The following is a 25,925-nucleotide window of genomic DNA, read 5'->3' on the forward strand; positions in this document are numbered from 1 at the left end:
CAGCTCATTAATATTTAATGAGTTGATGACCTCTGACATGCAGATTAATCAAACATAATAGTCCAAACAGAAATGTTTTGTAGACTCCTAAAGTCCTAATGTTGATGAAGATACTTGAGATGCGGAAAAAAGCATCTCAGGATCGATGTAAGAAGTATCTTAATCAACATCGGAAACGGTAAGATTGTCCGGTGTACGGAGTCTTTGACCTCTGACCTTCAGTACTCACTTCTCCATTTTGTAGTTTTCTAATCATCTTTTGAGTTTCTGCCCATCTTCCTTCAGCTCGTTAATATTTTACTGAATTAATGACCTCTGCCATGCAAACACATATTATTTGACCTTTAACCTTCAGTACTCACTTCACCACTTTGCAATTTTCTAATCATCTTGTGAGCTTCTTCTAATTCTTCCTTCAGCTCATTGACTTCTTCCATCAAGTCCTTTTTCTCCCGTTCGTCATCCTCCTTCCTGGATTCCAGCTCTCCTTCTGCAGTCATCTGTTTTTCTTGTAGTCCTGCCATTTCTGCTTGGAGTCTGTCTAAAGATGCCGTCAGTTTCTGAATGTTGGAGGAGAGACTTGGGGATTGTTTGCTGGGACTAACTGGACCTACAAGGGATGTGAGAAAGAACAGTGTGTGTTATTCAATGTAATGTCATATGACTTGTAAAATATTAAAAGTGTGTAGCAGTACATTTTTTGGTCTTCCATACTCTGCGACCATCTCTCAATTGTTAAGAACTCCAAAAAAGTGCCCAATATTGGATATTCGGGCATTTTACTCGAATTTAAAACATAAACCAAATCACACAATTGGGTAAAAAGGCACTTGATAATATTCCGGTCCTTACTAGGAAGTTAATAACTGATCAATAAATGGTCAGAAAACCCATTGTTGTTTCAATTTGGAGCTTTAGAGACTTAAAATATTAAAATCCAATTTTAGGCAAGTAGCGGTATGGTTTTCTGAGTTTGGGAGACATTTGGATGTATTTGGGAGACATTTAGATGTATTTGGGAGACATTTGGATGTATTTGGGAGACATTTGGATGTCTTTGGGAGACATTTGGGTGTATTTGGAAGACATTTGGGTGTATTTGGGAGACATTTGAATGTATTGGAAGACATTTGGGTGTGTTTGGGAGACAAAAGACAAACCAACATTTTAATTCTCCTAATTCACAGATCCTAGTCTCCTGCTCTTCTATGATATCTTTGGGTGTATTTGGAAGACATTTGGGTGTATTTGTTAGACATTTGGATGTATTTATTAGACATTTGGGTGTATTTGAGAGACATTTGAATGTATTGGAAGACATTTGGGTGTGTTTGGGAGACATATGGGTGTATTTGGGAGATATTTGGGTGTAATTACTAGATATGTGGGTGTATTTGGGAGACATTTGGGTGTATTTGGGAGACAAAAGACAAACCAACCTTTTAATTCTCCTTCTAATTCAAATATTCTAGTCTCCTGTTCTTCTATAATATCTTGTAAGTTGCGTATTAGCTGTCGTTTTTCTTCGAGATGCGACTCATGCGTCTTGCGCATAATCTTGATCTGCTGTGCTTTACTCCTCTGCTCTTTTTCACAGCGAGATCGGTATTTGCGAGCATTTTCACGGTAGGTCTGCAAATAAGAAATTCAATTATTAAAATCATATTGAATCCTGATGAATGTATTCTATTTTTTTTCTTTACAGTGGTACAAAATACAAATACACATAATATATGTGACCAGCTGCAACAAAACCGGGAACAAGTCGCCAGATATGTTTTTGAATTATAGCCCTTTAAAGATGACATTCCCATAAAAAAAGCGAAATTTTGGGATTCTTAATTTCATGGTATTTGACTGTGGGACTAAGTAGACTTTCAAATCCTTAAAAGTACTTATTAAAAAGAGGTTTATTTAATCAATAAATTACAGTTGAACTATGATAATCCCTATTCAGTCCTGTGTAAGGCAGGAAACTAATTGGCCCATTACTCAGAATAGCAATTTGGCAAAAATATCAAGGTATCAAAAATTTACAAAATTATCCATATCTTGAAAAGTATTGATGCTATTTATATAATTTTTATATCATTTTAAAGCTTATTATCTAGTGCTTTAAATTGTTATTCAAATCATGAAATGCCCAAAATGTGACTTGTTCCTGGTTTTGTTAGAACAATGTTTAAACAATTTAAAATGACACATGGACTACATTATGCACTGCGTCTAAAATATTTCTTTGAAAATAAGTGATTTTGTTAAAAATCTCTGAAAATATCTTCTTGTCAATGTTTCCAAGCAAAATCTACTTATTATCACTAGGAAAAGTGGAACGGCGTCATTTTCCTATTTTTGGCATCAAATGGCTTCAAATGGCATCAAATAGCTTCAAATGGCATCAAATGGCTTCAAATGGCATCAAGACGGAATCAGTGATGCCAATTTGGAATCAGTGATGCCAATTTGGAATCACTGATGCTAATTTGGAATCACTGATGCCAATTTGGAATCAGTGATGCTAATTTGGAATCACTGATGCCAAAATGGAATCAGTGATGCCAAAATGGAATCAGTGATTCCAAATTGGCATCAGTGATGCTATCTTATCATCAGTTTGGGTGTCAAGTACTTTTTAAGCTGTCAATCAATCTCATCTTTTCTTGTTAGTTTATGTCTGTTTGTTTAGCACCAGTGTTGTGCTGAAACCAATGGGCTGTGAATATAAACAAGCAGCAGCTTCATGTTTGAGTTTTTATGGCTCAGGGTCATGCAAGCCTATTTATCCTACATGTAGAGGCCTGATATATTGATTTTTCCACATAATGTAAAGACAAGTACATTTTTAAAACCACAGGAAATCTATTAATAGTATTACTGAAAAATAAAGTGGAGTAGAACTGAGAAATAAGCCAGAGACTTGTCAAGTATGTCACAGACTCCATTATTGTTACTCTGAACTTTTTGTATCTAAAATGAGAGAGTCTGCATATATTTATAAGACTAAGGAGCTTTTAAAAGTTCATATTTCTGGAGTTTTTAACAAGATTTGGGATATTGTTCCTAATCTTTACACCCTTGTATTGCCAAATTATTCAAAGTCAGAAGCAAATTTAGTGTTACAATTATGATTTGCTGCATTAGTTGAAAACATATCGTTAAATGCTGGGGGGGGAACACATTCTTGCAGTATTTTTACATGAATGTGCCAATATTCAGTTTACATTATATTTGATAAACAGTGGATTTGAATGACTTCTGCACTCACTATTTACTGATTGCCCGGAAAGCAAGTTTTTGCAACATGTGAAGCTTATTTTTAATGCCTGCACTCAGTCGATCCTGGAAATCTTTCCAGGATATGTGCTGCACTACTCCAGGCAGTATGCCATAATTACAGTAATAATATGTTTTTATTATAAAAGTGCTGTTATAGGAAGATATATTTTGACCTTTAATATACAAAATTCTAATGCTATTTGAATATTTTATTCGCAAGTTCATCAATATGATTTTCCTAGTCAGATTTTGATCAACAGTAACACCCAAGAATTTAAATTTATCACATGATTTATTTCTGTGTTATCAAGTGAAGGTTTAAATTTGTCTTTAACTTCATTAGTTTTAATATGATTTCCAAATAGCATATATATTGTTTTAAAGAAAATAATACATGTAGCACAACAGACTCATGTTTATTTTAAGGTTTCGATTATTTTTTCTTAATTTATTTATTTTTTAAATTCTTGTTCAGTTATTTTTAAGCTTTACAATAATACAACCAATTTTTAAATCTATCTGATTTTGTTCCATTATTGGTCCACACCAGTCTTAAATTTGGTTCAAAGCAAAAATATATACTTGATTGCACTTTAAAGTATTTATATTTTAACAGTTAAAATTCACATCCAATGAACTTCTGTATTAACTTATTGATTTGCATTGATGACAAAGCAACTAAGTGGAAGCTTTCATTGGTATGGAGCTGAATGAGATATAGGCCCTACATCATGTAGTGGTAGGCGCTGACAGGAGTAGTGGCAGTGTGAAAGATGGTCAGCGTAAGTTCCGCCAGGCGTGCGTCTTGGTGTATGTAGCGAGCTAGCTGTAATATCCGCAAGGCATATGTTGCAATGTGAACGCTGCTATATGCCTGGCACCCGGTGTAAGTTTGACCTTTTTTTGATTGGAATGACATTTCACATGGTTGCAAAAGGTCACGGAAACACCGGAAGTGGTAGCCGATATACGCCAACCAGAAGTTAATGCTTGGTGGAACTGGTCGGTGTAGTACTAGGAGTAGGTTAGGTGTAGACACGTGGTAGGAGTAGGGAAAATATTTGTGAATTTTTATCAATGTTAGCGCAAGTTTACGCCGGGTGGATCTTAAAATAGTTACACTATTAGCATGTGTAGTATCAACAATATTTATTTAAATTATATGTTAATTCAAAATGGTATTGGTTAAGTATAGACGAATCCAACGGTCAGGATCTGGTCGGACATCTTTGGCCTTGGGTAGCCGCTAGCACCAACCTGGTGTTTTGAGCGTCCAATTGTGCAAATAAAAGCCGCCTAACACCAAGAGAAGATGCAAGGACGAGGAGGGTTAATAGAATAATAGCTAATAATATATATAATGGAGATAATTCCGAGGTAATCCCGTCGCATCTATTCATACATATAGTCCTTTTGTTCGCAAGTACATCAATGTATAGATACCGCGCTGTAGTTTAATCCCGATTATTATGTCACTTCAACAGCGAATAGACCACGTAGAAGCTGTGTGTTTTGTCGAAGGGAACTGTATTGTGTTTTTAATCATTCATTGTCTACCTGTGTTTTCGCGGAAGGTGTAAAAGCGGGTGATGGAATGCAGTTTAAAATTTCCGCCAAGGCGAATCATTTCACATTTTGGGTGCATTGTGGAGGAGCCTAACCAAATTGGAGTCGTAGGAGACTATGATTTACGATCGTTCAGACATATTATCATAATCTGAAAAATCATGATAATATATGACGGAACCAACAGAAAATCATTCCGTTTTACTACAAATAGGGCGAATTTGACAGTTTGCTCATAGATTTAAGTTGGATCATGTGTAAGTATTACAAATATTACAAAAAATCGGTTTTGAAAAAAATAAAAGGTATATTCTGAAAAAAGATCGTACATAGGCTTTAAATATCAGAAATTAAAAAATATATCAAATGTTAATAATTTGTCATTAATTTAAATTTGTATTATATCGCAAATTAAAAAAAACAACAGAATTATTTGATATCGGGAGCACATTCTTCGTATTCAGAATGCAATTCTATATGTCTGATGTCCTCTCAGGTCCCACAACAAATACTGTGCAAACGTTGCTATCCGTGTCCTTAAACATTCGAAACATTACATTACTCACTTTTGACTCACAAACATGGGTACATTGTATTGCCACCATGGGGCTTATGTTATGTGTATGACATCCTTTTTGTATAATTTCTGACAAATTCTTACAAGTTCTTTATAAATTCTAAGTAGAAGTACTGATAAAGTTGATGAACCTAAAATGTTAAGTGACGGTAGAGCTGTCATCCTTTACATAATCCCACAATCATCCACCATAAAGATTGTGAATTTGCTAGGAGTTTCCTGTTATAAAGCACTATTATAAAGCATTGTCCATGGGTGTGTGCAATTGGTTTCAATTTTGTTTCCTCACACCAAATGACCCTTAGAATAAAATGACATGAACAAATATTAGAATTTGACCCATTCCAGGAAAATAAACCTTCAATGCATTAAAAAAATGTTTCCCCTCCTTTTTTCTAGCTTAGTTTGTCTATTTCTCATATATAAATATCAAATTAAAATGATTTAAACATTGTTATCAGCCAAACAATCAAACACACTAAATATCTAGAGGAAATTTCACCTCTACAGCCTCATCCTGGGAGTTTTCATCATCCTTTTGTACATTTTCTGACAAATTCTTACAAGTTCTTTATGAATTCTGAATAGAAGTACTGATAAAGTTGATAAACCTAAAATGTAAAGTGATGGTAGAGCTGTCATCCCTTACATAATCCCACAATCATCCACCATAAAGATTATGAATTTGCTAGGAGTTTCCTCTTTTTTTAGGGAGCACTATTATAAAGCACTGTCCATGTGTGTCATGGGTGTGTGCAATTGGTTTCAATTTTGTTTCCTCACACCAAATGACCCTTAGAATAAAATGACATGAACAAATATTAGAATTTATGACCCATTCCTGCAAAATAAACCTTCAATGCATTAAAGAAAAATTTTCCCTCCTTTTTCTAGCTTAGTTTGTCTATTTCTCATATATAAGTATCAAATTTAAACATTGTTATCAGCCAAACACACTAACTTGATCTGATGAGTCAAGATTAAAGAGGAAATTTCAGCTGTACAGCTTCATCCTGGGAGTTTTCATCATTCTTTTGTGTTTTCTGACAAATTCTCACTTTTGACTCCAGGAATCCATGGTATCACAAATGGGGCTTATGTTATGTGTACAACCATGGGGCTTATGTTATGTGTATGACATCCTTTTGTATCATTTCTGACAAATTCTTACAAGTTCTTTATAAATTCTGAGTAGAAGTACTGATAAGCAGGGGTAGCATTAAGGCCCGAAGGGCTGGTTGTTTTCCCGTGTTTTTCACTCCCGAGCTTGCAGAAAATCCAAATAATAGTGATGGTAGAGCTGTCATCCTTTACATAAGGGTTCATACCACTAAATCGGCCTGTGAAGCGGTTTCCTGCAAAAGTTTATCATGACTATAGTCCCAACTTTGCATAAAAATTGTAGAAAATCGGTACAATATTAACAATTTTAGTGTTGAAAATTGTGTTTTACTAGAACTTGTGAATGTGATCTCTACCAATTTGAAAAGAAAATGCAAAAATTTGAGTGATGTATATGATTATGTGCGCATGAAAACACAAGGTCAAAACTCGGTTAGCAGTCTGATGAATACACAGGAAAATCTGGCATCTGGCCTTTTTATATGGCGCTAATTTTCTCAAAAAGTAGACCTAAAATGTTGTATAATTTTCAGATATTAAGCAGAATTTTGTTTTGATTAAGATGATATCAAATATATGTTTCAAAGTTGGAGGTAACTCGACTTATGGCCTGAAACACAACCCTTTTTTGGCACGTAAAGTCTATGGAAAGCTATTTTGCGGTCTGTACCCATAATCCCTTAATCATCCACCATAAAGATTAGGAATTTGATCTGAGTTTCCTCTTTTTAGGGAGCACTGTTATAAAGCATTGTCCATGTGTGTCATGCTGAGACGAATATACCTATAGGTATTCGTCTCAGGTGTCATGGGTGTTTCAATTTTGTTTCCTCACACCAAATGACCCTTAGAATAAAATGACATGAACAAATATTAAACTTTGTGACCCATTCCAGCAAAATAAACCTTCAATGCACTTAAAAAATGGTTTCTTTCCTATTTTCTATCTTAGTTTGTCTATTTATCATAATCTTTTATGTATGGGTGATCAAATTAAAATGATTTAAAAACATTGTTATCAGCCAAATAGTCAAATATGCTAAATATCTAGCTTAAGTCAAGTTTAAAAGAGGAAATTTCACCTAGAGCTTCATGAGTTTTCATCATCCTTTTGTGTGTTTTCTGACAAATTCTTACAAGTTTTTTATATTAATTCTGAGTAGAAGTACTGATAAAGTTGATAAACCTAAAATGTAAAGTGATGGTAGAGCTGTCATCCTTTACATAATCCCACAATCATCCACCATAAAGATTAGGAATTTGCTAGGAGTTTCCTCTTTTTTAGGGAGCACTGTTATAAAGCATTGTGGATATGTGTGATGGGTGGGTGCAATTGGCTTCAATTTCATTTTCACACACAAAATGACATGAACAAAATAATATTAAAATTTATGACCCATTCCAGCAAAATAAAAGTATATTTGTTTTTTTACAATGAGACTTACAAATTTAGCCAATTGTTATATTTATTTTCTTAGTTTGTCTATTTCTCATGGCTTGTATAGTAATCAAGTAAAAGTATTTTGTGATCCTAGAATCCTCTTTTATGACGTTTTCAGTAGATATCCACAAAAAACCTTTTCCCAAAAATTTCAGTAGAGATTCGATTTTGCATTTAGAAGTTATGCATGATTATGTGTATTACACTGCTCCATAGACAATGTGTTGTAATTTTGTTCTAGTGTACCAGAATGAAATTCAAACTACACGATATTTATTCTAAACGAATTAACCATAACTGAACCAGGTCTCACTAAATCTCTGAAGTTGGAGCACTAGCAGTCTTGATGTTGATCATGGTAAATCATATGGAAGACTAAACCTAATGTAATGTTCAAAATAAATCAAACCAGACTCAATGCTGGATGATGGTGATTTCAAGTGGGATTATAATTCCTGGATGGCATCATAATGTAGATTGTCACCACTCGACTTGTCGTTAATCAATAGTTATCAATTGATCATCTCTGTCAATGTTCATGATAAATAGGCCCTTAATAAAAAATTTTTAAACAGCATTTTTTTTCCTTTTAATTTTTTATTATAATACTTGTTTAATTCAAGTGCACTCAATTATTTTTTTCACTTACCATTAAATCCTACTGGAAGTGATTTATTGTACATATATAATATAATTCATTTTTCGTTAGGGGCCTACTTACATCTTGCGAATGGTAGTGAGCTTTGACAAAAATTGCTTTGATCATTTCATAGTGAGCGTGTAGAAGAATTCAAATATCACAGCTATACTTTTGTAGGTTCTGTGGTTCTTGAGTTATGTTGTAAAGAAAGCTGAAACAACAACACTAAGCTTAATCGACTTAACTTGAGAATCATTTTATACTTAAGGCCAAATAAAAAAATAAACATGTTTCACGTCCCCTCCCGCTTCCTTTTTTGAGGTTTCCTCAAATATATTTTTATTTTTTGAAATTCAGCTATAACTTTTTAAAAAAATATGTCTAGGAAGTTGGGATGCTTTCTATAGCCTTGTTAAGATACAAGAAACATTATAGGAAGGTTTTGTGATCATTAGAGGGGGTGTAACTCCCAGAACAACAAATAAAAAAGTGCCTCCTCCTTTTTCTAGCCCGTTCTAGCCATTACTGTATACGCTAAAACAGCTCTAAGTATGGGTATTTACACCAATTTTCCGATAAAAATAGAAAATAAAAAGCCCCTCTTCCTCCTTTTTTTTGAAAACCGGACGTGAAACATGTTTTATTTTTTACTTGGCCTAATGTATTAAAGGAGGATTTTGTGATCCTAGCATCCTCTATTTGTAAACATTTTCAGTAGATATCCACGAAAAAAGCTTATTCCCAAAATTTCAGTTGATTCCGATTTTGCATTTGGGAGTTATGCATGATTATGTGTATTACACTGCTCCATAGGACACTGTTGTAATTTCGTTTAGCCAGAGGTTTCCAGTGGTATAAAAATCTAAATTGTTTTTGAGAAAAGTGGGGGAATGAGGCTGTGGATCAAGAAATGCCCTTTTTAAGTAAAGATATAATGGGCAATTCCACGGTAACTCGTGCTACACTTTATGGCGTCCTTTTACATACTTTGTGCTCCAGCTTTTAAATTGATTTGATTGGAATCTGTATTTTTTGTATTTTAATACCCAACATTCAAGGCTAGATCCTCATAGTATTGCTAATTCAGGATATCAACTTTTGTATGTATGGGACAGCTGTAAAAATCGGTAACTCGTGCTACGAGCAGAGGACATGCTTAAAAATCACTCATTTTTATTTTGATGGTGTGCTAAAACAAAAAACACTAAAGCCTTATTGATTTTATGATAAGTAATTGCTATAATAAGGTTTGTTTTGGTATACCTTAAAAAGTTGTGCCCCTCATAGTTTTACATTGACTGGCAAAAAACATGGTAACTCGTGCTACGGTAACTCGTGCTACAGTTTGTCCAGCCATATATAAAATGGTATTGTTCATCTAAATGTCAATTTTTTTGATAACAATTCCTCAACAACTGGTGTAATGATCAAATAACTCAATCTATGTACAAATAACCCCCAAATAACCCATCTATGTACAAATAACACTATTCAGTGTATGTACCAGCATACAATGTACCACACACATTACATACAAACATCCCAGCCTTACATACGCCTTGCTTGATCCTGTTTGGATATTTTATTCTAGGGCTTAAATTTAAACAGTTAAATTGAACAGTCAACAATTGATAAAACTTTTACTTCCATGTTATTTGACTCTAAATTCCCTCACAAAACTTGTAATGTTCATGGTTATTTGCTCTGTAAGTTTTTAAAATTGCTTTCTGAGTTATAGAATGTTTGGTCATCTTTTGGTTGAGACCATTTCCTGCTTGGTGCAAATACTCTACAGTTTGCCCGATTTCAATCACTTCACTAAGCTGGAAAATGAGCCTCATTACACTCAACAACAAACCAATTTCCAATACAAATCTCAGAACTATACAAATCTCAGTACAACAATGTCACTGTGGCTGTTAATCTCAGGATTTCGGTATCTATTTTGTTTGTTTTATTTCTTCTTTTGCCTCGGTTACTCATTCAGTGGATGTTTTAAGGTATCCTCTGTTCTTCCATGAGGCCCATATTAATTGATTGGTTCTTAGGCTAAACATTTTGGTTGCATCATTTTGACCAGGTATTGATAGTGGGATATATGCTAAATAGCATGTTTTTTTAGAGAGACTGTACAATGTAAAGTCTTTGAGCTTTTTTAAAAAAAAGGACTTTATTGGTGTGTGCAAAAATTTGGTATAAATAAATTTACACTATTTTGGCACATGATCGGGGTGGAAACTGGCTCCTTGAATCTTATCTCTATCTTTGCCTTCCATATTTTTTACTTTAATTTTCCTGCGACAGGAGGTCACTTTTCTCTTTAATTTTTGGCCCCCACACATGTGTGGTTGCCTGGTTGTTTGTTTCTTTCTTTCTTTGTTTGGCTGTCCAGGCGGAAGCAAATTCATTAATCCACTGTACAGCTCCAACACAATAACTACAAACTTGGTACCGGTATGGTTATAGAATAATGGTGGCTTGATGTGCTGTGTAGTTTTGTGTTATGTTATTTGCATATTTATGAATATTAATGAGCTTATTTACTAATTTTGCCTACATTTTCATTAATCCACTTTGCAGCATTATAAACACAATAACCAATCAACTTCAAACTTGGTTTGGTTGGATATGGTGGCCTGATGTGCTGTATAATTTTGTGTCATGTTATTTGCATATTTATGAATATTAATGAGCCTATTTGCATATTGCATATTATTTTTTATTTACAAACCTTTGTTATTTACACACTTTTGTGTGTGTGTGTGTATGGGCACCTTAATTACTGAACTGCATAATTCTAGTTTGTCATGGGGCAGGCTGCCCCTCCCCCCACACGTGCTACACTGCTGCTAGAAAGCTGTTACCAATATCATGGTCACATATAAATGCATATTCATGTAGTTGGGAGATCCTCTATTGCTGCCAAGTGGTAGATTTTGCATTACCTTTGCTGGTACAGGGGAAGTGGGCTATGGTAACTTCGTACTACATCGGTAACTCGTGCTACTGGTAACTCGTGCTACAGTTTTAAATGGGTCATTATTATGTGATGGATAGTGTTTTGTATATAATTTCTTATTTTTACTCAAGGCACTACTAGTAGAAGGAAAATAATAAGTGGCATCAATTAAATTGCCAGCATTTTGAAAATATATAAAAAAAAGCATCTAAAGGAAAAAAAAGAAAAAAAATAATAAGTGAAAAAAAAAAAAAAAAAAAAAAAAAAAATAGTTACCAATACCATGGTCACATATAAATGCATATTCATGTAGTTGGGAGATCCTCTATTGCTGCCAAGTGGTAGATTTTGCATTACCTTTGCTGGTACATGGGGAAGTGGGCTATGGTAACTCGTGCTACATCGGTAACTCGTGCTACTGGTAACTCGTGCTACAGTTTTTAATGGGTCATTATTATGTGATGGATAGTGTTTTGTATATTAATTTCTTATTTTTACTCAAGGCACTACTAGTAGAAGGAAAATAATAAGTGGCATCAATTACATTGCCAACATTTTGAAAATACATAAAAAAATGAATCTTTCGGTAACTCGTGCTACGCAATATTTAGTGCTATGAAAACGAAAAAAAAGAAAAAAAATAGTGGGGGATTATTTAAAATGTGTTGGATGTTTCTTGAAGACCATATTTCAGAGATATAAAATGTATCAAATTTAAAAGAAAAGTCCCCATGTTTAATAAAATAGGCCCACTTGGAAAATATCTAAGTTGAACAGGAGTTTTTCACTTAAAATACACTCTCCAAAGAAACTTTAAAAAAAAACCCAAAATGTTAGAAAATGCGAAAAAGTTTATAACTTGAACCTTACATCTGTTTGGAATAATATAAAAGTTAAAAGAAATATATATTGGCAATTTCATTTTTTTGAGTCATGTCCACTTTTGCTTGGAATTGCCCAATACCTTCAATGGGGGGGCTTTTTATGTAATTTTGCACAAAATTTGTTGATTTGCCCCCCTGAAATTCACTTTTCCCCCAATACCCCCCCCCCCCCCAATAAAAGCGCCGCCACTGAATACCTTTTGAAACTAACAAAACACCACCCCACATTGTAGCTCTTATTTCGAACTATATGACCATCTAATTTTGTTCACACCAGCCTTTTGCCATATAATTTCATTTAAATTAAGACAAAAAAAAATAGCTTCAAAATTGCTAATGTTAATATTTTTGTATGATGACCTCTTTGGAAATCAGTTCTACTACTATGTAATTTTTGTCACTGAAGTATTTTAAATCCTGAATAAAAAAAAGCACAAACAAATATTAAAGAATATAATACCCTGAGTCTGGGCCCTGACCAATGATTTGTTGTGCTATTAACTTACACACAAAGCTACTGACCTTTAAGAGCACAACACTCATGCTTAACAAATAGACACTTTACTTAAACAAAAGATGAGATTGATTGACAGCTTAAAAAGTACTTGACACCCAAACTAATGATAAGATAGCATCACTGATGCCAATTTGGAATCGCTGATTCCGTTTTAGCATCACTGATTCCATTTTAGCATCAGTGATTCCAAATTAGCATCACTGATTCCAAATTGGCATCAGTGATTCCAAATTAGCATCAGTGATTCCAAATTGGCATCACTGATTCCAAATTGGCATCACTGATTCCATTTGATGCCATTTGAAGCCATTTGATGCCATTTGAAGCTATTTGATGCCAAAAATAGGAAAATGACGCCGTTCCACTTTTCCTAGTGTATGCAGAGCATATAAAGACAGGGCATGTTCAGAGCATTATTCACTTAGAATGCAAGACGGTAAATGCATAAACAGATCAGAACTGTACTTAAGTTCTAATTAACACACAAAATGTCCTCTGGGTCTCTTGACGTGCAGACAATGACGCCTAATGATGCTTGTTGTTTACCATGAATTTATGAAACAAGTCGCCAGACATGTTTTTGAGTTACAGGCCTTTAAAGATGAATTCCCATTAAAAAAATATCAAATTTTGGAATTTTTTCATTTCATGGTATTTGACTCTGGTACTAAGTAAACTTTCAAATCCTTGAAAGAATTATTTATAAAGAGGTTCATTTAATCAATAATTAACAGTTGAACTACAATAATCCCTATTCAATATTATGTAAGGCAGGGAACTAATTGGCCCATTACTCAGAATAGCAATTTGGCAAATATATCAAGGTATCATTGACAAATTATCCATATTTTGAAAGGTATTGACGCTATTTAAATAATTGTGTTATCATTTTAAAGCTTATTGTCTAGTGCTTACATTTCTATTCAAATCATAAGATGTCAAAAATGTGTTCCTTGTTTTGTCAGAGCGGGTTGCATGTGGCTTCTGCCATGTATAAACACTCACCTTAACCTTGAGCAGAAGGTCCTCTCTCTGTCGATCTTTCTCTTCAAGTTCTTTCTGCAAGACTTCAAGATCTGCACTAGAAGTGGTACTGTAGTCTGAAAAGAAAATACACAAATTGATTATTTTTGATTAATCAATATATTGTGCTAGCCTGCCTCTAACAAATGTAACATTTACAATGTGATTGTGAAAGTTATGTGGAAAAACATCCCAATTGAATACATAATTACAAAAAAACTCACAAGTTTACACCGTCAAACATATACCCCAACAAAGACTGCTATAAATTCTCACTTTAGCCGCAGACCATACCCAAATGGAACTCACTTCCATCTACCACCAAAACAGCTCCTGATGTGGCCCCTTTCAAGAACTTAATCAGCAGTTACAAGGAAATTGAAAAGAAAATTTACGTAATCAAGCGATGCATGATCTGTACGTTGATAGCCACACCAGGCATTTTGTGCAGTAGCAGACAAGACAAGACAAGAATATATCAACATTTGACTATAGTTCTGACAGTCCCTGACACATCGTTGTATCATATCTAAGTGTTTGTGTGTGTATGCAGTGGCAGCACCATGGGTGGCATGTGGTGAAATGCCCACCCCCAGTCAGAACTCTTGCCCTCCCCCCAGTAAAAACCTAAAATTATGACAATTTTAATTTTTTGCAGCAATTTTGCGCAAAATTGGTTGATTTACCACCACCCCCAAATTAACTTTGCCCATCCCCCATGCCAAAAATATTCCTGGTGCCGCCACTGTGTATATAAAACATGTGTCTAAGCATAGATAACGAAGGTATGGTTTAAGTATAATTAATATATAGCACTATAGCACGCAGCAAAGTTAAATGTCAATTGGGATAGATGATTGCACATATTATTATAATTACACAGACAACATCTGGTATTATTATTATGAAAAGCTATATGCTCAAATGTTACGGGGGTACTACACCCCTGCCCAATTTTGAGCCTATTTTGGCATTTTTCTCAAAAATTATAGCGCATTGGTGACAAGTAAGATGTGGGGGTATTTTAGTCTTTTTATGTTTTTTCTAAATTAAAAATCTATAGAATTTGGGCCTTTATTTGCTTTTTATTTGATTCAAATCGGACATTTGGTTCAGAAGTTGCAAGTAATCAAAGGGAACAATGTGACGCGAAAAAGTCGCGAATTGAATTCTGTCCTATACTAATACACGTAATGTTTGTATTTCTTATGTATTGTATTGTTTTCAAGGGCTTATATTTAAGGAATTTCCAGCTAAAAATTAATTTCTGAATAATGTAATATGTTTATTGTCTATAAAGAGTGCTAATAATTAGTATAAATGTTATTGTTGTCAGAAACATGATGTTATAATATTTGATATGCATAATTGCTGCTTAATTAACATATTAAGTGTTTCTAGACTTTAAATGCCATTTTCTGCCAGATGTTGTTTCGCTGCGTCATTTTTACCTTATGCGTCACTTTTCTTTGGTAATGGTGTATCTGTTTGAGCTTATTTTTGGCAAGTATGTTGGACATACCTGTATCTAAATATTTTCTAAGGAAATTTTGAAAAACATCTGGTAACCATGGAACGACCCGCTTTTTGTAAATTTTCCGCCAAAATGCATAAATTTACCAATTTTAATGCACCATAGCGTAACCAGTACAACCTTTTTTGAAAATTCCTCTGTAAATTTTTTAATTAGACCTAAATTTGTCAAATAAAACAAATTTCAGAAAAAAATACCAAAGAACGACCGAGAAAAATGACGCGCAACGACATCATGTGAAAATCCAACATGGCCGCCGTTACCATGGCAACCGTTATAACGACGATCATTTTTTTGGCTGGAATCGCTAAGTTTGATCAGCAGTATTCAGCACACACATTCCCACCAATTTACAAGTGCACAGGTCAAATACTTTAGAAAATCACTTTTTTCAGTGCAGCTTCCCCTTGGGGCAAGGACTACAACTACTGCACTGGAAATTTTATTTCAGCACAGACAACAGTTGTGAAGTTACAGTCGAAAATGAGGGAAAACCAGTATTTGATCAATAAATCAATAACTACTTGCCTTGAGTTGCTGAATTTAGTGTTACATTTTAAATATTCTAGCACTACCCCTTATGTTTGACATTTACAGGATGAATTACCATGTTTTATGAACACACATCCATGGGCTAAAAAAAATTTAATATGACAGCATTCACCTCTTTACGATCGTTTAAAGGTCCAAGGTTGCACCTTAAAAAAGCCATAATGTATGATTTTTTTTAAACAAGTTTGGTTTTTTTTTTTTTAAACCTGATTTTTTTTGGCCCAAAATCCAAATTTGATATGCTTTTAGGAAAACGGAGCAATTAATATCTGAATTCGGCAGGACATTAACAGGACAAAAACACCACAGTTAAGCAGCCAAGATAGTAAGTCAGGTTTTCTTTCATTTTTAGCTCGTTAGTTTAGCTTAAAATGACCAGAAAACTTTCCTGACAGATATTACTAATAACATATTATAATATCTGGCAAAAAATAATAACATTAAAACTTGCCCAAAATCGTATAATTAAGGCTTTAATTGGTCGGTGGAATAACAAGGCAATGTATTTTATACAGAAATTTGCATTGTCCCTTTAATCTAATTCCGATAAATGTCACTTAGTCATTTACACCTGCTTCAAGCATTTCCCCTACACAATCCATCAAAATATAATGGAATGTCATCCCCATCAACCAACCTCATCGTTTTGTTCCAACTATCTTATAAACATGCAAATATTTTCATGCATGACAATCATCATGATAAAAAGAGTCATGTCAATTTGGATGACAAAATACATGTATTTCAGAATGTAACATATTTTTGCCCAAATTTAAAGTAAAAATGAACAAATGTCTCAAATTAAACATCCACCCTGATATAGCTCACTATTATAAAAGCTTTTCTTTTAATTTTATACAAAAATTTTACAAATTACAATTTTAACTTGTAAAGCTGTGCAGTCGTGGATGCAAACACAGAGAGCCTTACTGCGTAGATGTGTTTATGACTCATCGGCCATTAGCACACACACATCCTCCGTCCAGCACTCACAAACATATGCCAGAAAATCCTAATTTTCAAGCTCAAACTGACATCAAATTCCCCTTTGCTATACTCACATTTATCTGTGCACTATCAGGTGCAAGACTCCAGGAAGATGATTTCACTACATTATGGAATCTAGGTTTATTTCCGCTTATTTCCGATGGTAAATTTTATTTTTTGGATCTTGTCGATCCACCATGACGATATCTCCCACGTGATCCGGCAAGAGTTTTATCATAACTAGATGCGTGGAGCTAGTAAGCATTTTATTATTATTGCCTGCTGCATGCAGTCTCCATAACAGCTCATAACCAATTCACAATTATTATTTTCTGCTAGGCAATCTAAAAGAACCACTGAACCAATACTAGGCAGGTTTGTACTCATTTGAATGCATTTCCAACCGTCATGCCAAATATGGGCATAATTGTTTTTAACAAATTAAAAATTATCAAAATTTCATAAAAATTTTAGTCTGATAGTGTGCATTTAGATGGAATAATATAATTGGGCTATTCCATTTAAAAACCACACTACCCCCATGGAAGATTTTGGAAATATCTTCAACAGGGGGAGTATGAATTTTAAATGGAATGAACATATTAGGCAGCTCCATTTGAATTTCATATGACCTCTGAGAAAGATTCACCACAAATCTTCCACAGAGGGAGGGTGAATTTCAAATGGAGCTGGCTAAAGGGTTCATTCCATATAAAATTCATACTCCCCCTGTGGAAGGTATTTCCAAAATCTTCCACAGGGGTAGTGCAGTTTTCATGGAATATCCCAGTATGTCATGATGTAGTTTGTCTTGTAAAATCAAATATTTTTCTTTATAATATTCTTATTCATTTTTCTGGCTACAATGTATGTGCTAAAATGTTATCAAAGTTGGACTTAACATTCCTGAAATGTGATATTTTTAAGTTCCCTAAAAACAGTAAATTTCTTTTGGTCATATCTCCAAACACATTTTAGTGACAACCTCACATTTTGCATGCCCATTTGATAATCGCATGGTTAGGGTTAGTAGCAAGTGCTCTAGTAATTCCTGCGGGTTTTATTGGAAATGGTAGAGTGCATGAGTGACGCAGGTACACAGCCTGTGTATTGAGGTTAATTAAATTCAATGTTGAAATTGAGGATGTTATTATTTGATTGCTATGAAAGCAATTTAAAGCTACCCGTACATAATATTGGTCAATAAAAAATGTATATAATTGTGTGAATCTAATTTGGAATTAATTTATGGATAAATCTATTATCATTTCAAAACTTCCAAATTATTTGCATACATGGAGCCTGTGTTATTATGTAATTATCAATTTTTAAAGCAATTTGAACCCATATATAGCCTGTCCAATTCTTCTTTATATTTTGGACTGTCATTTTTCAAATTGGTGCTAATTGGTTATTAAAAAAAAACAATTATAGTGCACACCAAGCATTCAACCAGAATACAATTCAAATCTTTGTATGTTACAAAACTGAAACTTAACATTATTTTTAACCAAATCAATTACTGTAAGCATGATACTTTTGCTGCATTAAAATTTCACAATTTGGAGAGAACATAGGTTTTTGCGACATTAATTTTCTAAATTTGTACATAAAGGTCGAAATTAAAGAAAAGAAGAAGAAATATATTTGTGCATCAAAATTTGGTGAACTGTGCTTAAGGGGTGGGGTATGAACGTTTGGACAGTATTTATTGTGAGACATTAGAGCACATCAGACATATCGAATTGCATTCTGAATACTGAAGAATGTCCTTCTGATATCAAATAATTTTGATTTTTGAAATTAGCAATGTAATACACATTTTATGGCAAATCATTAAAATTGATATTTTTGATATTTAACAGTACTTGAAGTAAACTTTATAAATCTGATGATTTATACTTAAAGTGTATGTAGGTGGGATGAAAAGCCGACGATCAATTGAAAATTTTGACCTTTCATATTGAAGATATGGATTTTTTTCCCAAAACACCAAAAAAAATAGGTCTTTTTGGGAAAAAAATCCATATCTTCAATATAAAAGGTCAAAATGTTCAATTGATCGTCGGGCTTTTCCTCCCAGCTACATACACTTTAAGAATATATCATTAGATTTATAAAATTTATTTCGAGGACTGTTATATATCAAAATTTGGAAAATATCAAATTTTAATAATTTGTCATAAAATTTGTATTATATCGTGAATTTCAAAAAATGAAAATTATTTTAAAGCCATTCTTCGTATTCAGAATGCCATTCGATACGTCTGAGGTGCTCTCATGTCCCACAAAAAATACTGTTGAAACGCCATAAACGCTCATACACACAAACATTTCATGCTTACGAATTTTGCTACCAGCTGTATTATTTAGAGTTCACATCACTATTGTTTCTTATTACTATGAGCTAACTGTTACGCATGAAATCAAAATTGATTATAAATGTACTTGTACAAAGTCAAAATGTACATTTATCAATGCTATGCTGATGCAAGTGGGGAGATTGATGATGTCCTAGAAACCAAAGTCCTTACCAGAGTTGGAGAGCTTTGAGACAAACCTTTTTTTAATTTGGCCTAATTTGGAGTGTTTTGCCTCAAAACTTGGGAGGGGGGTAGCAAACTGGGGGAGAAAAGAAAAACATATTTGGGCATTTGTAATTTGCCCCACTTGCCTTGCACCAATGCTGTACATCCTGGAAAGTTTTGTTAGGGAGGTAGGTTAAAAATGTTGATTACATTCCTTATGCTCTTAAAAAACATAAAATTTATTTTGACCCCCTTCTAGTTTCATTACAGACTTGAGGGGGTCAGCTATGAAAGATACTAGTTATGTTTATAGGCTATCATTCTATCTTTTAGGTTGCTCCAGAGGATTGCTCCCTTATGGGCCCCACATTCAATTATTTTTCTTATGGTAAAGATGTATAAATAATATCAAAACTTAATCCTTTTTTTTTCCAAGTGGTAAAACCATTGCAGCTAAATTGATTTCTTGTGAATAGGACATGTAAATATGCTTTGCTCTTGGATAATTAGCTCATCTGAGCATGCTCAATTCAATTATTACATAGTGTACGGTACAGCATCAGTAGATATGAGTATGATGGCAGCATTACCCTATTGCCTTGGATCAGGCTGGTAATCATAAAATAACAAAAAACAGTGGGGGTGGCAGCAATTTTTTTCCAGGGGGGAATTGAGGAGGCAAAGTGAATTTCAGGGGGGCAAAATCAACAAATTTTGCGCAAAATAAATGCAAAAAGGTGAAATTTTCGTAATTTTGGGTTTTTACTGGGGAGCAGGGACAACAAATTATTTTGATGATGCGTGAGATTGTACTCATTTTCCAGGTTTTTGCGTGAGATTTACTATCTAGGCGTGAGATTATACAGTACTACCTTGGCGTGAGGCCGTGAGAAAGTGACCCAATGCGTGAAATTTAAACTACACTGCAAGAACTGAAAATAATCCCTTCAACCAGGGTTGCCAACAAATTCCAGCCCAAATCCAGGGTTGCCAAAAGATTTCAGCCGAATCATGGGTCAAATAATCGAAAAAGGTCGCCCTAATTTTTCTCTTTACCATTGGTTTCTATGGGGCAGGAAACTATCGGAAGTCGCGGGAGCCAATGTAGAAAAGTCGCCCAAATTTTTTCTTAACCATTGGTTTCTATGGGACAGGAAATTGTCCAAAGTCACGGCGAAAATCTTCAAAAGTCGCCCAATTGGGCTACTAAATCGCGGATTTGGCAACCCTGCCCAAATCTTGTGTCAAATGATCAAAACGCTGCCCAATTTTTCTCTTAATACCACTGAGCTCCATGGGACAGGAAATGATCAGCCGCCAATTGGGCTACAAAATATGGGATTTGGCAACCTTGCCTTCACCACAAATCACTTTACACCCTTGAAACTGTTTGTCTTGTGTTTAAAAATGCACCACTCAGAATTCCCTTACTTCATCTTGATATAATTGAATACCTGAGTGGAAGAAGGCCCAACTCCATCAAAACTGTTTTTGAGATATTAAGAAAAAACTGAATATTTGGAAAAGTTTTATAGACAGAATGTTTTCATCTTCAGGGGACCTTTAATACATGAACATACAATAGTACATACATTCGAAATTATATACGATGTCTCCATGGCAACGGTACAAGGCTTAATACGAGCTGGAGTTGGGCCCTTCTTCCACTAATATACTGCAAATGTCAGTTCCGTAAGCAGATTTCATGGATGAACAAAATTCCTCTTTAACCCAATATTTGTGGAAGAAGGACCCAACTCCATGGATTTGGGCCTTTCTTCCATGAAAACCATGATTAAGGTTGGTCTGAACCCTGGAATTATGGAAACTTTCGGGCCTCATAACTTCTAAATTGTTTGTCTAAAGTATATAAAAGTATACATATTTAGAATGGCAAAGACTGGATAAGTTCATCTGTGAGGTCAAATTTGGGCCAAAATGGCACTTTTGGCCCAAAATCCCAAAAATAACGGTTTTGGCCCACTTTTTTTGTGCACGTAACAAAAAATTCTTGGGCCAAAATTTAATTTTATTAATTTTAAAAACTAGATCAAAATATCTAGGACCCGTTTTTCATTTTTTAAATTTTGACCAATTTCACCAAAATATTTGAAATTTGTGCCAAAATCGGGCTTTTTATGATTTTTTGAAAAATCAACACTTTTTGACAATTTTTGGCTAAATTTCTCAAAGTTAGTCGAAATTCAAAAAATGAAAAAACGGGTCCTAGATATTTTGATCTAGTTTTTAAAATTAATAACAAAAAATTTTGGCCCAAGAATTTTTTTGTTATGGTGCACAAAAAGAAGTGGGCCAAAACCGTTATTTTTGGGATTTTTGGGCCAAAAGTGCCATTTTGGCCCAAATTTGACCTCACAGATGAACTTATCAAGTCTTTGCCATTCTAAATATGTATACTTTTATATACTTTAGACCAACAATTTAGAAGTTATGAGGTCCAAAGTTTCCATAATTCCAGGGTTCAGACCAACCTTAAGTGTATGTGGAAGACTATTTAGAGAGTGGATTTTGGCTCATCTTTCACATACAAGGAAGAACAGTCTGCTGGCAATAAAATGCTGGGTCTAACTCATTTTTGTAAAAAATTGGAGTTGGGCCCTTCTTCCACTCAGGTATTCAATTGCATTGTATGGAGGTAACATACCATACTTAATGCACAATAACTTAACCAGACTATAATGAGTATTACAAACACTTGTTCCTTTGTATGTCTGACTGCATGGGTCTAACCATTTTTAACCATTCATCTGTTCATGTTGGTCTCTACAATTCGTCTCAAAATATCCAATTTTTAAAAACCACCAAACAAAATGTTTGTTTGTACCCAGGGTTTGCACTCATTTCAATGCATGAAGATATTTAAGTAATACTTATGTGTTTGAAATCTTTTAAAATTTTCAAAAATCTAAATAAATTAAACAATTGATTTTATTTAATGATGGTGACCCGATTATTGACAGCCTCATCCGGCCATCCCCCGCTTTACCACATCAAAATGCAGATTTTAGTATCAGGTTAAAGCTCATATTTTTCTGATTAACATACTGAAATTAGGCATTTCAAATTGGTGTATTTCCCAAGAAATCATCACAAAGAGCTTCAAATTGGTATCAAGGCCGCTAAATTTATAGTCTAGACTGTGGCCATTGTATTGAGATAAAAGGGTCTATCATTTGATATCAATATATTTTTAAATACATGATCATCATGATTAATATCATTAATAAGAACAGAGACTACCAGTATCACACTGTATAAATGTCAGTAATTCCAAATGGAATCAGTCACATTTACAAGAAACATTTACAAGTTCTTTTTGCTTGAATGGGACAACATTATTATATGTTATACAAAAGTTTTTAAAAATGTGATTTTCCAAATATATCGGGTCACCTCCCTTTAACTATAAAGCACCATACAGAGGGTTAACAGAATCTTAAGCTGACCACAAACTGTAATGTAAATAGCTACTGGACATGGTCACAGCCCTACTGTTATAAACCCACAAAACCTGTCTCATTTATTTGCCATTTGTACACAAATGCACATGCACAGACTGAGGTTGGATTATAGCTCAAATGACATTTACCATGTAATTATATAGAATGAACTTTGCATACAAGGGGGGGGTGTAATGGGGTAATTTTAGGGCACTAATTCGGTGCAATTCATTTGTAACTCATTCTTACAGGGCTGTCATTTGATTCAGAAGGGGACATGAATAAACTGGGGGTCATAGAATTTTATACCAAAAATAGGGGTCATAATTTTCACACCAAAAATAGAGGGATAAAATCCCGGTGGGGTCACTCAACTTGCAATACTGACCGCACGATCGTTACCAAAATCACGGAAAAAGGGGTCATTTTTAGGGCTTGTCCGCGGACAAAATTGTCTGTGAAATTGGAAAATAGGGGTGTTTTATCGCACAAACTAATGTCCACGAAATTGAAAAAAAAGGGGTTCTTATTGCTTTCTCACGTGGATAGCTGGCCAGATAAATAAGGAATAAATTTGGTTTCCTACTTCGTACTCACCCCAAATTTTGCAATAGCCAATTTATATGCGAGGGGTACTACATGTACTTGAATTTTGTGATGAAAAAAAACTATTCATAAAATCCTGGTCCTTGAAATGTTGAAATAGGGTCAAAATAGCAAATGTGTCCTCGGAATCTAAAAAATAGGGGTGTTTCAGAGTACCATTTTGTCCTTGTTTTAGAGTAAAAAAGGGGGTAAAACTTCATGATTTGTCCTTGAAATCGACTGCAAAAGGGGGTAATTTGTACTTGTGGTAACGGTCCTATGTGTCCCCCCTGCCAGGGCTAGTAACTATCAAAATTTCTGTCCTCTACACGCATATCCTTTACACTTACAATCATAATTTGTGCGCCCTCAATGCACACTTCCTTTCTGACAAGAGGATGCATTTCTTTACTTTTTTAAAATAATTTCTTTCAGGTACGTTTGTGTGATGGGGGGGGTATAAAATTGTTCAACCGAGATAGGGGGTGAAGGACATTGATTCCAGTCACCGAAATATTCATCAGACCTGCCAAGCTTGGAGGTTACAAAACTGTATTTTGAAACCCCCAAAGTCGTATTTTTTCATTAAAAAAATGTGTTTTCAAAAAATATCAAGCGTTGATGAGCTTACAATACCGGTACAATGTTATACAATCCACTGTAACTTTAGTGGAAGTGTGAGCGATGCTGAAAATCCACTCTACAAGTTACACATCGTGCATGATTTTCTCCTTTCCAAGATGACTGTATGAATTTCCATTTCACCCTTATACCCTGGTTTGAAGGATTGCTTCCTTTGATCTTTGGCGGAACATTGAGTTGACAAAGTCCAAGCCATTTACAAATTCCATGCTCAAACTGATCATGAAACTATCGTCTTCGCTGATGGCACTCATTGCTCAGAAGGGGGCCATATGGAAAAGTTGAGTGCATTTGCTCAGCTATTGTCATGCACGCCGCTTAACCACAGGAAATCATGGGTGAATTCCCTCTCTGCTGTTCTATCTACCCGCATGCTGCTCATGTGTTGATAAAATTTACACAAACACGCCCGGAATTAGCATGTTAAAAGTATCTTTATCAATAAAAACCTTACTTCAAAAATTTCTGATGATGAGAACAGGGTGACTTTTTAACTTTAAAACTTATTATTTCGCTCAAAATTCCATGCCGTCAATGGAAAATGTGCTAATTTTTCACTTTTTTCGGGGGCTACTCGCGTTAAATGTAACAGCCAATTAAAGTGACGGGACTTTTTCTAAGAACACGGCTGGTTTATTGACCTACTTGAGCTAAGGATTCTTGTGATATAAAACTTGTTTTGATTGGATAAGGGGAACAGGGTGACATTTTGCCCTAAAATACATCCGACGAATCAGCCGATAGCTACTATCAAGCATGGCGAACCCGGATGTCTATTGACCGGGGTCATCGATCGTCAATAAACTCCCTATGCATGACGTATGTGCATGCATCCATGACGAAAGGTCATTATTGTGCATGCTCATAGCACAGCTGACTGGTCAAATCTTTTCTGCACGAAAGTGGGCCCAACTTTTCTATATGAGGAGGGGCAACACAATTTTCATGGGGGGGAGGCAAAAAAGGCCTAAAATCTTAAATATCAGGGCGGCCAGCATCCCACAGGGGGGGGGGGGCAAGACTTCTCACAGGGGAGCTTCCCCCTTTGACCCCTGGCTAGGCTACGCCACTGTTGTACACATTTCTAAGTCAGTTTTAATCCTACATTCACCCTGAGGAAGGTACTGGAATGCCCTATTCAACTAGTATCCACTGGTGGTTATGTGGTCACAAAAATATCTCAGTCAAACACAATTAGTACTGAAAAAAATGACATTATTCTTCTTGTAAAAGTCTCTTTTTAACATGTACTTGTGAAATGTGACTACGTTTTTGTTCAATATTTTTATGAAAATTTAATGAACTTCACACTTACAGCCCTTAACAAAGTTTATGTTACTTTCTTAATTACCAATAACAAAGCCTGTTTTCAGGCTATACTTGGTTTGGATTTCATTGTTGAACAATACTTGGACTGTTTTTGTTTCTACTAAGAGATCCTTTTATTATTCTTTCAACTCCTGACCTGTATACTGTACTTGATCAGCTAGAATCGGCAAGAACATTTATAACCAGTACATTTTCTCTGCAAAAAAATGTAAAATCCTAACTTGAGTTCACTACTGTCCCACTGAGCTAAAATCATCACTGAGTCAAAGTCAACCATTAATGTGTTGCCACAGAAGAAACGC

The 25,925-nt window shown here is 34.6% G+C and overlaps 1 protein-coding gene across 1 annotated transcript in view; it reads right to left on the reverse strand.

Annotated features, from left to right (window-relative positions):
- Positions 1–25,925, reverse strand: part of LOC140146833 (kinesin-like protein KIFC3) — a 64,780-nt gene that overhangs the window by 27,285 nt on the left and 11,570 nt on the right. Inside the window, exons 5-7 of the mRNA XM_072168712.1 lie at positions 13,988–14,082; positions 1,440–1,632; positions 363–610 (exon numbers count right to left, since the gene is read on the reverse strand). Coding sequence (XP_072024813.1) covers positions 363–610; positions 1,440–1,632; positions 13,988–14,082 — 536 coding nt within the window. The remainder of the gene's footprint in view (positions 1–362; positions 611–1,439; positions 1,633–13,987; positions 14,083–25,925) is intronic.

This window comes from Amphiura filiformis, chromosome 2 (genome assembly GCF_039555335.1).
Source record: "Amphiura filiformis chromosome 2, Afil_fr2py, whole genome shotgun sequence".
Classification (NCBI taxonomy): domain Eukaryota; kingdom Metazoa; phylum Echinodermata; class Ophiuroidea; order Amphilepidida; family Amphiuridae; genus Amphiura; species Amphiura filiformis.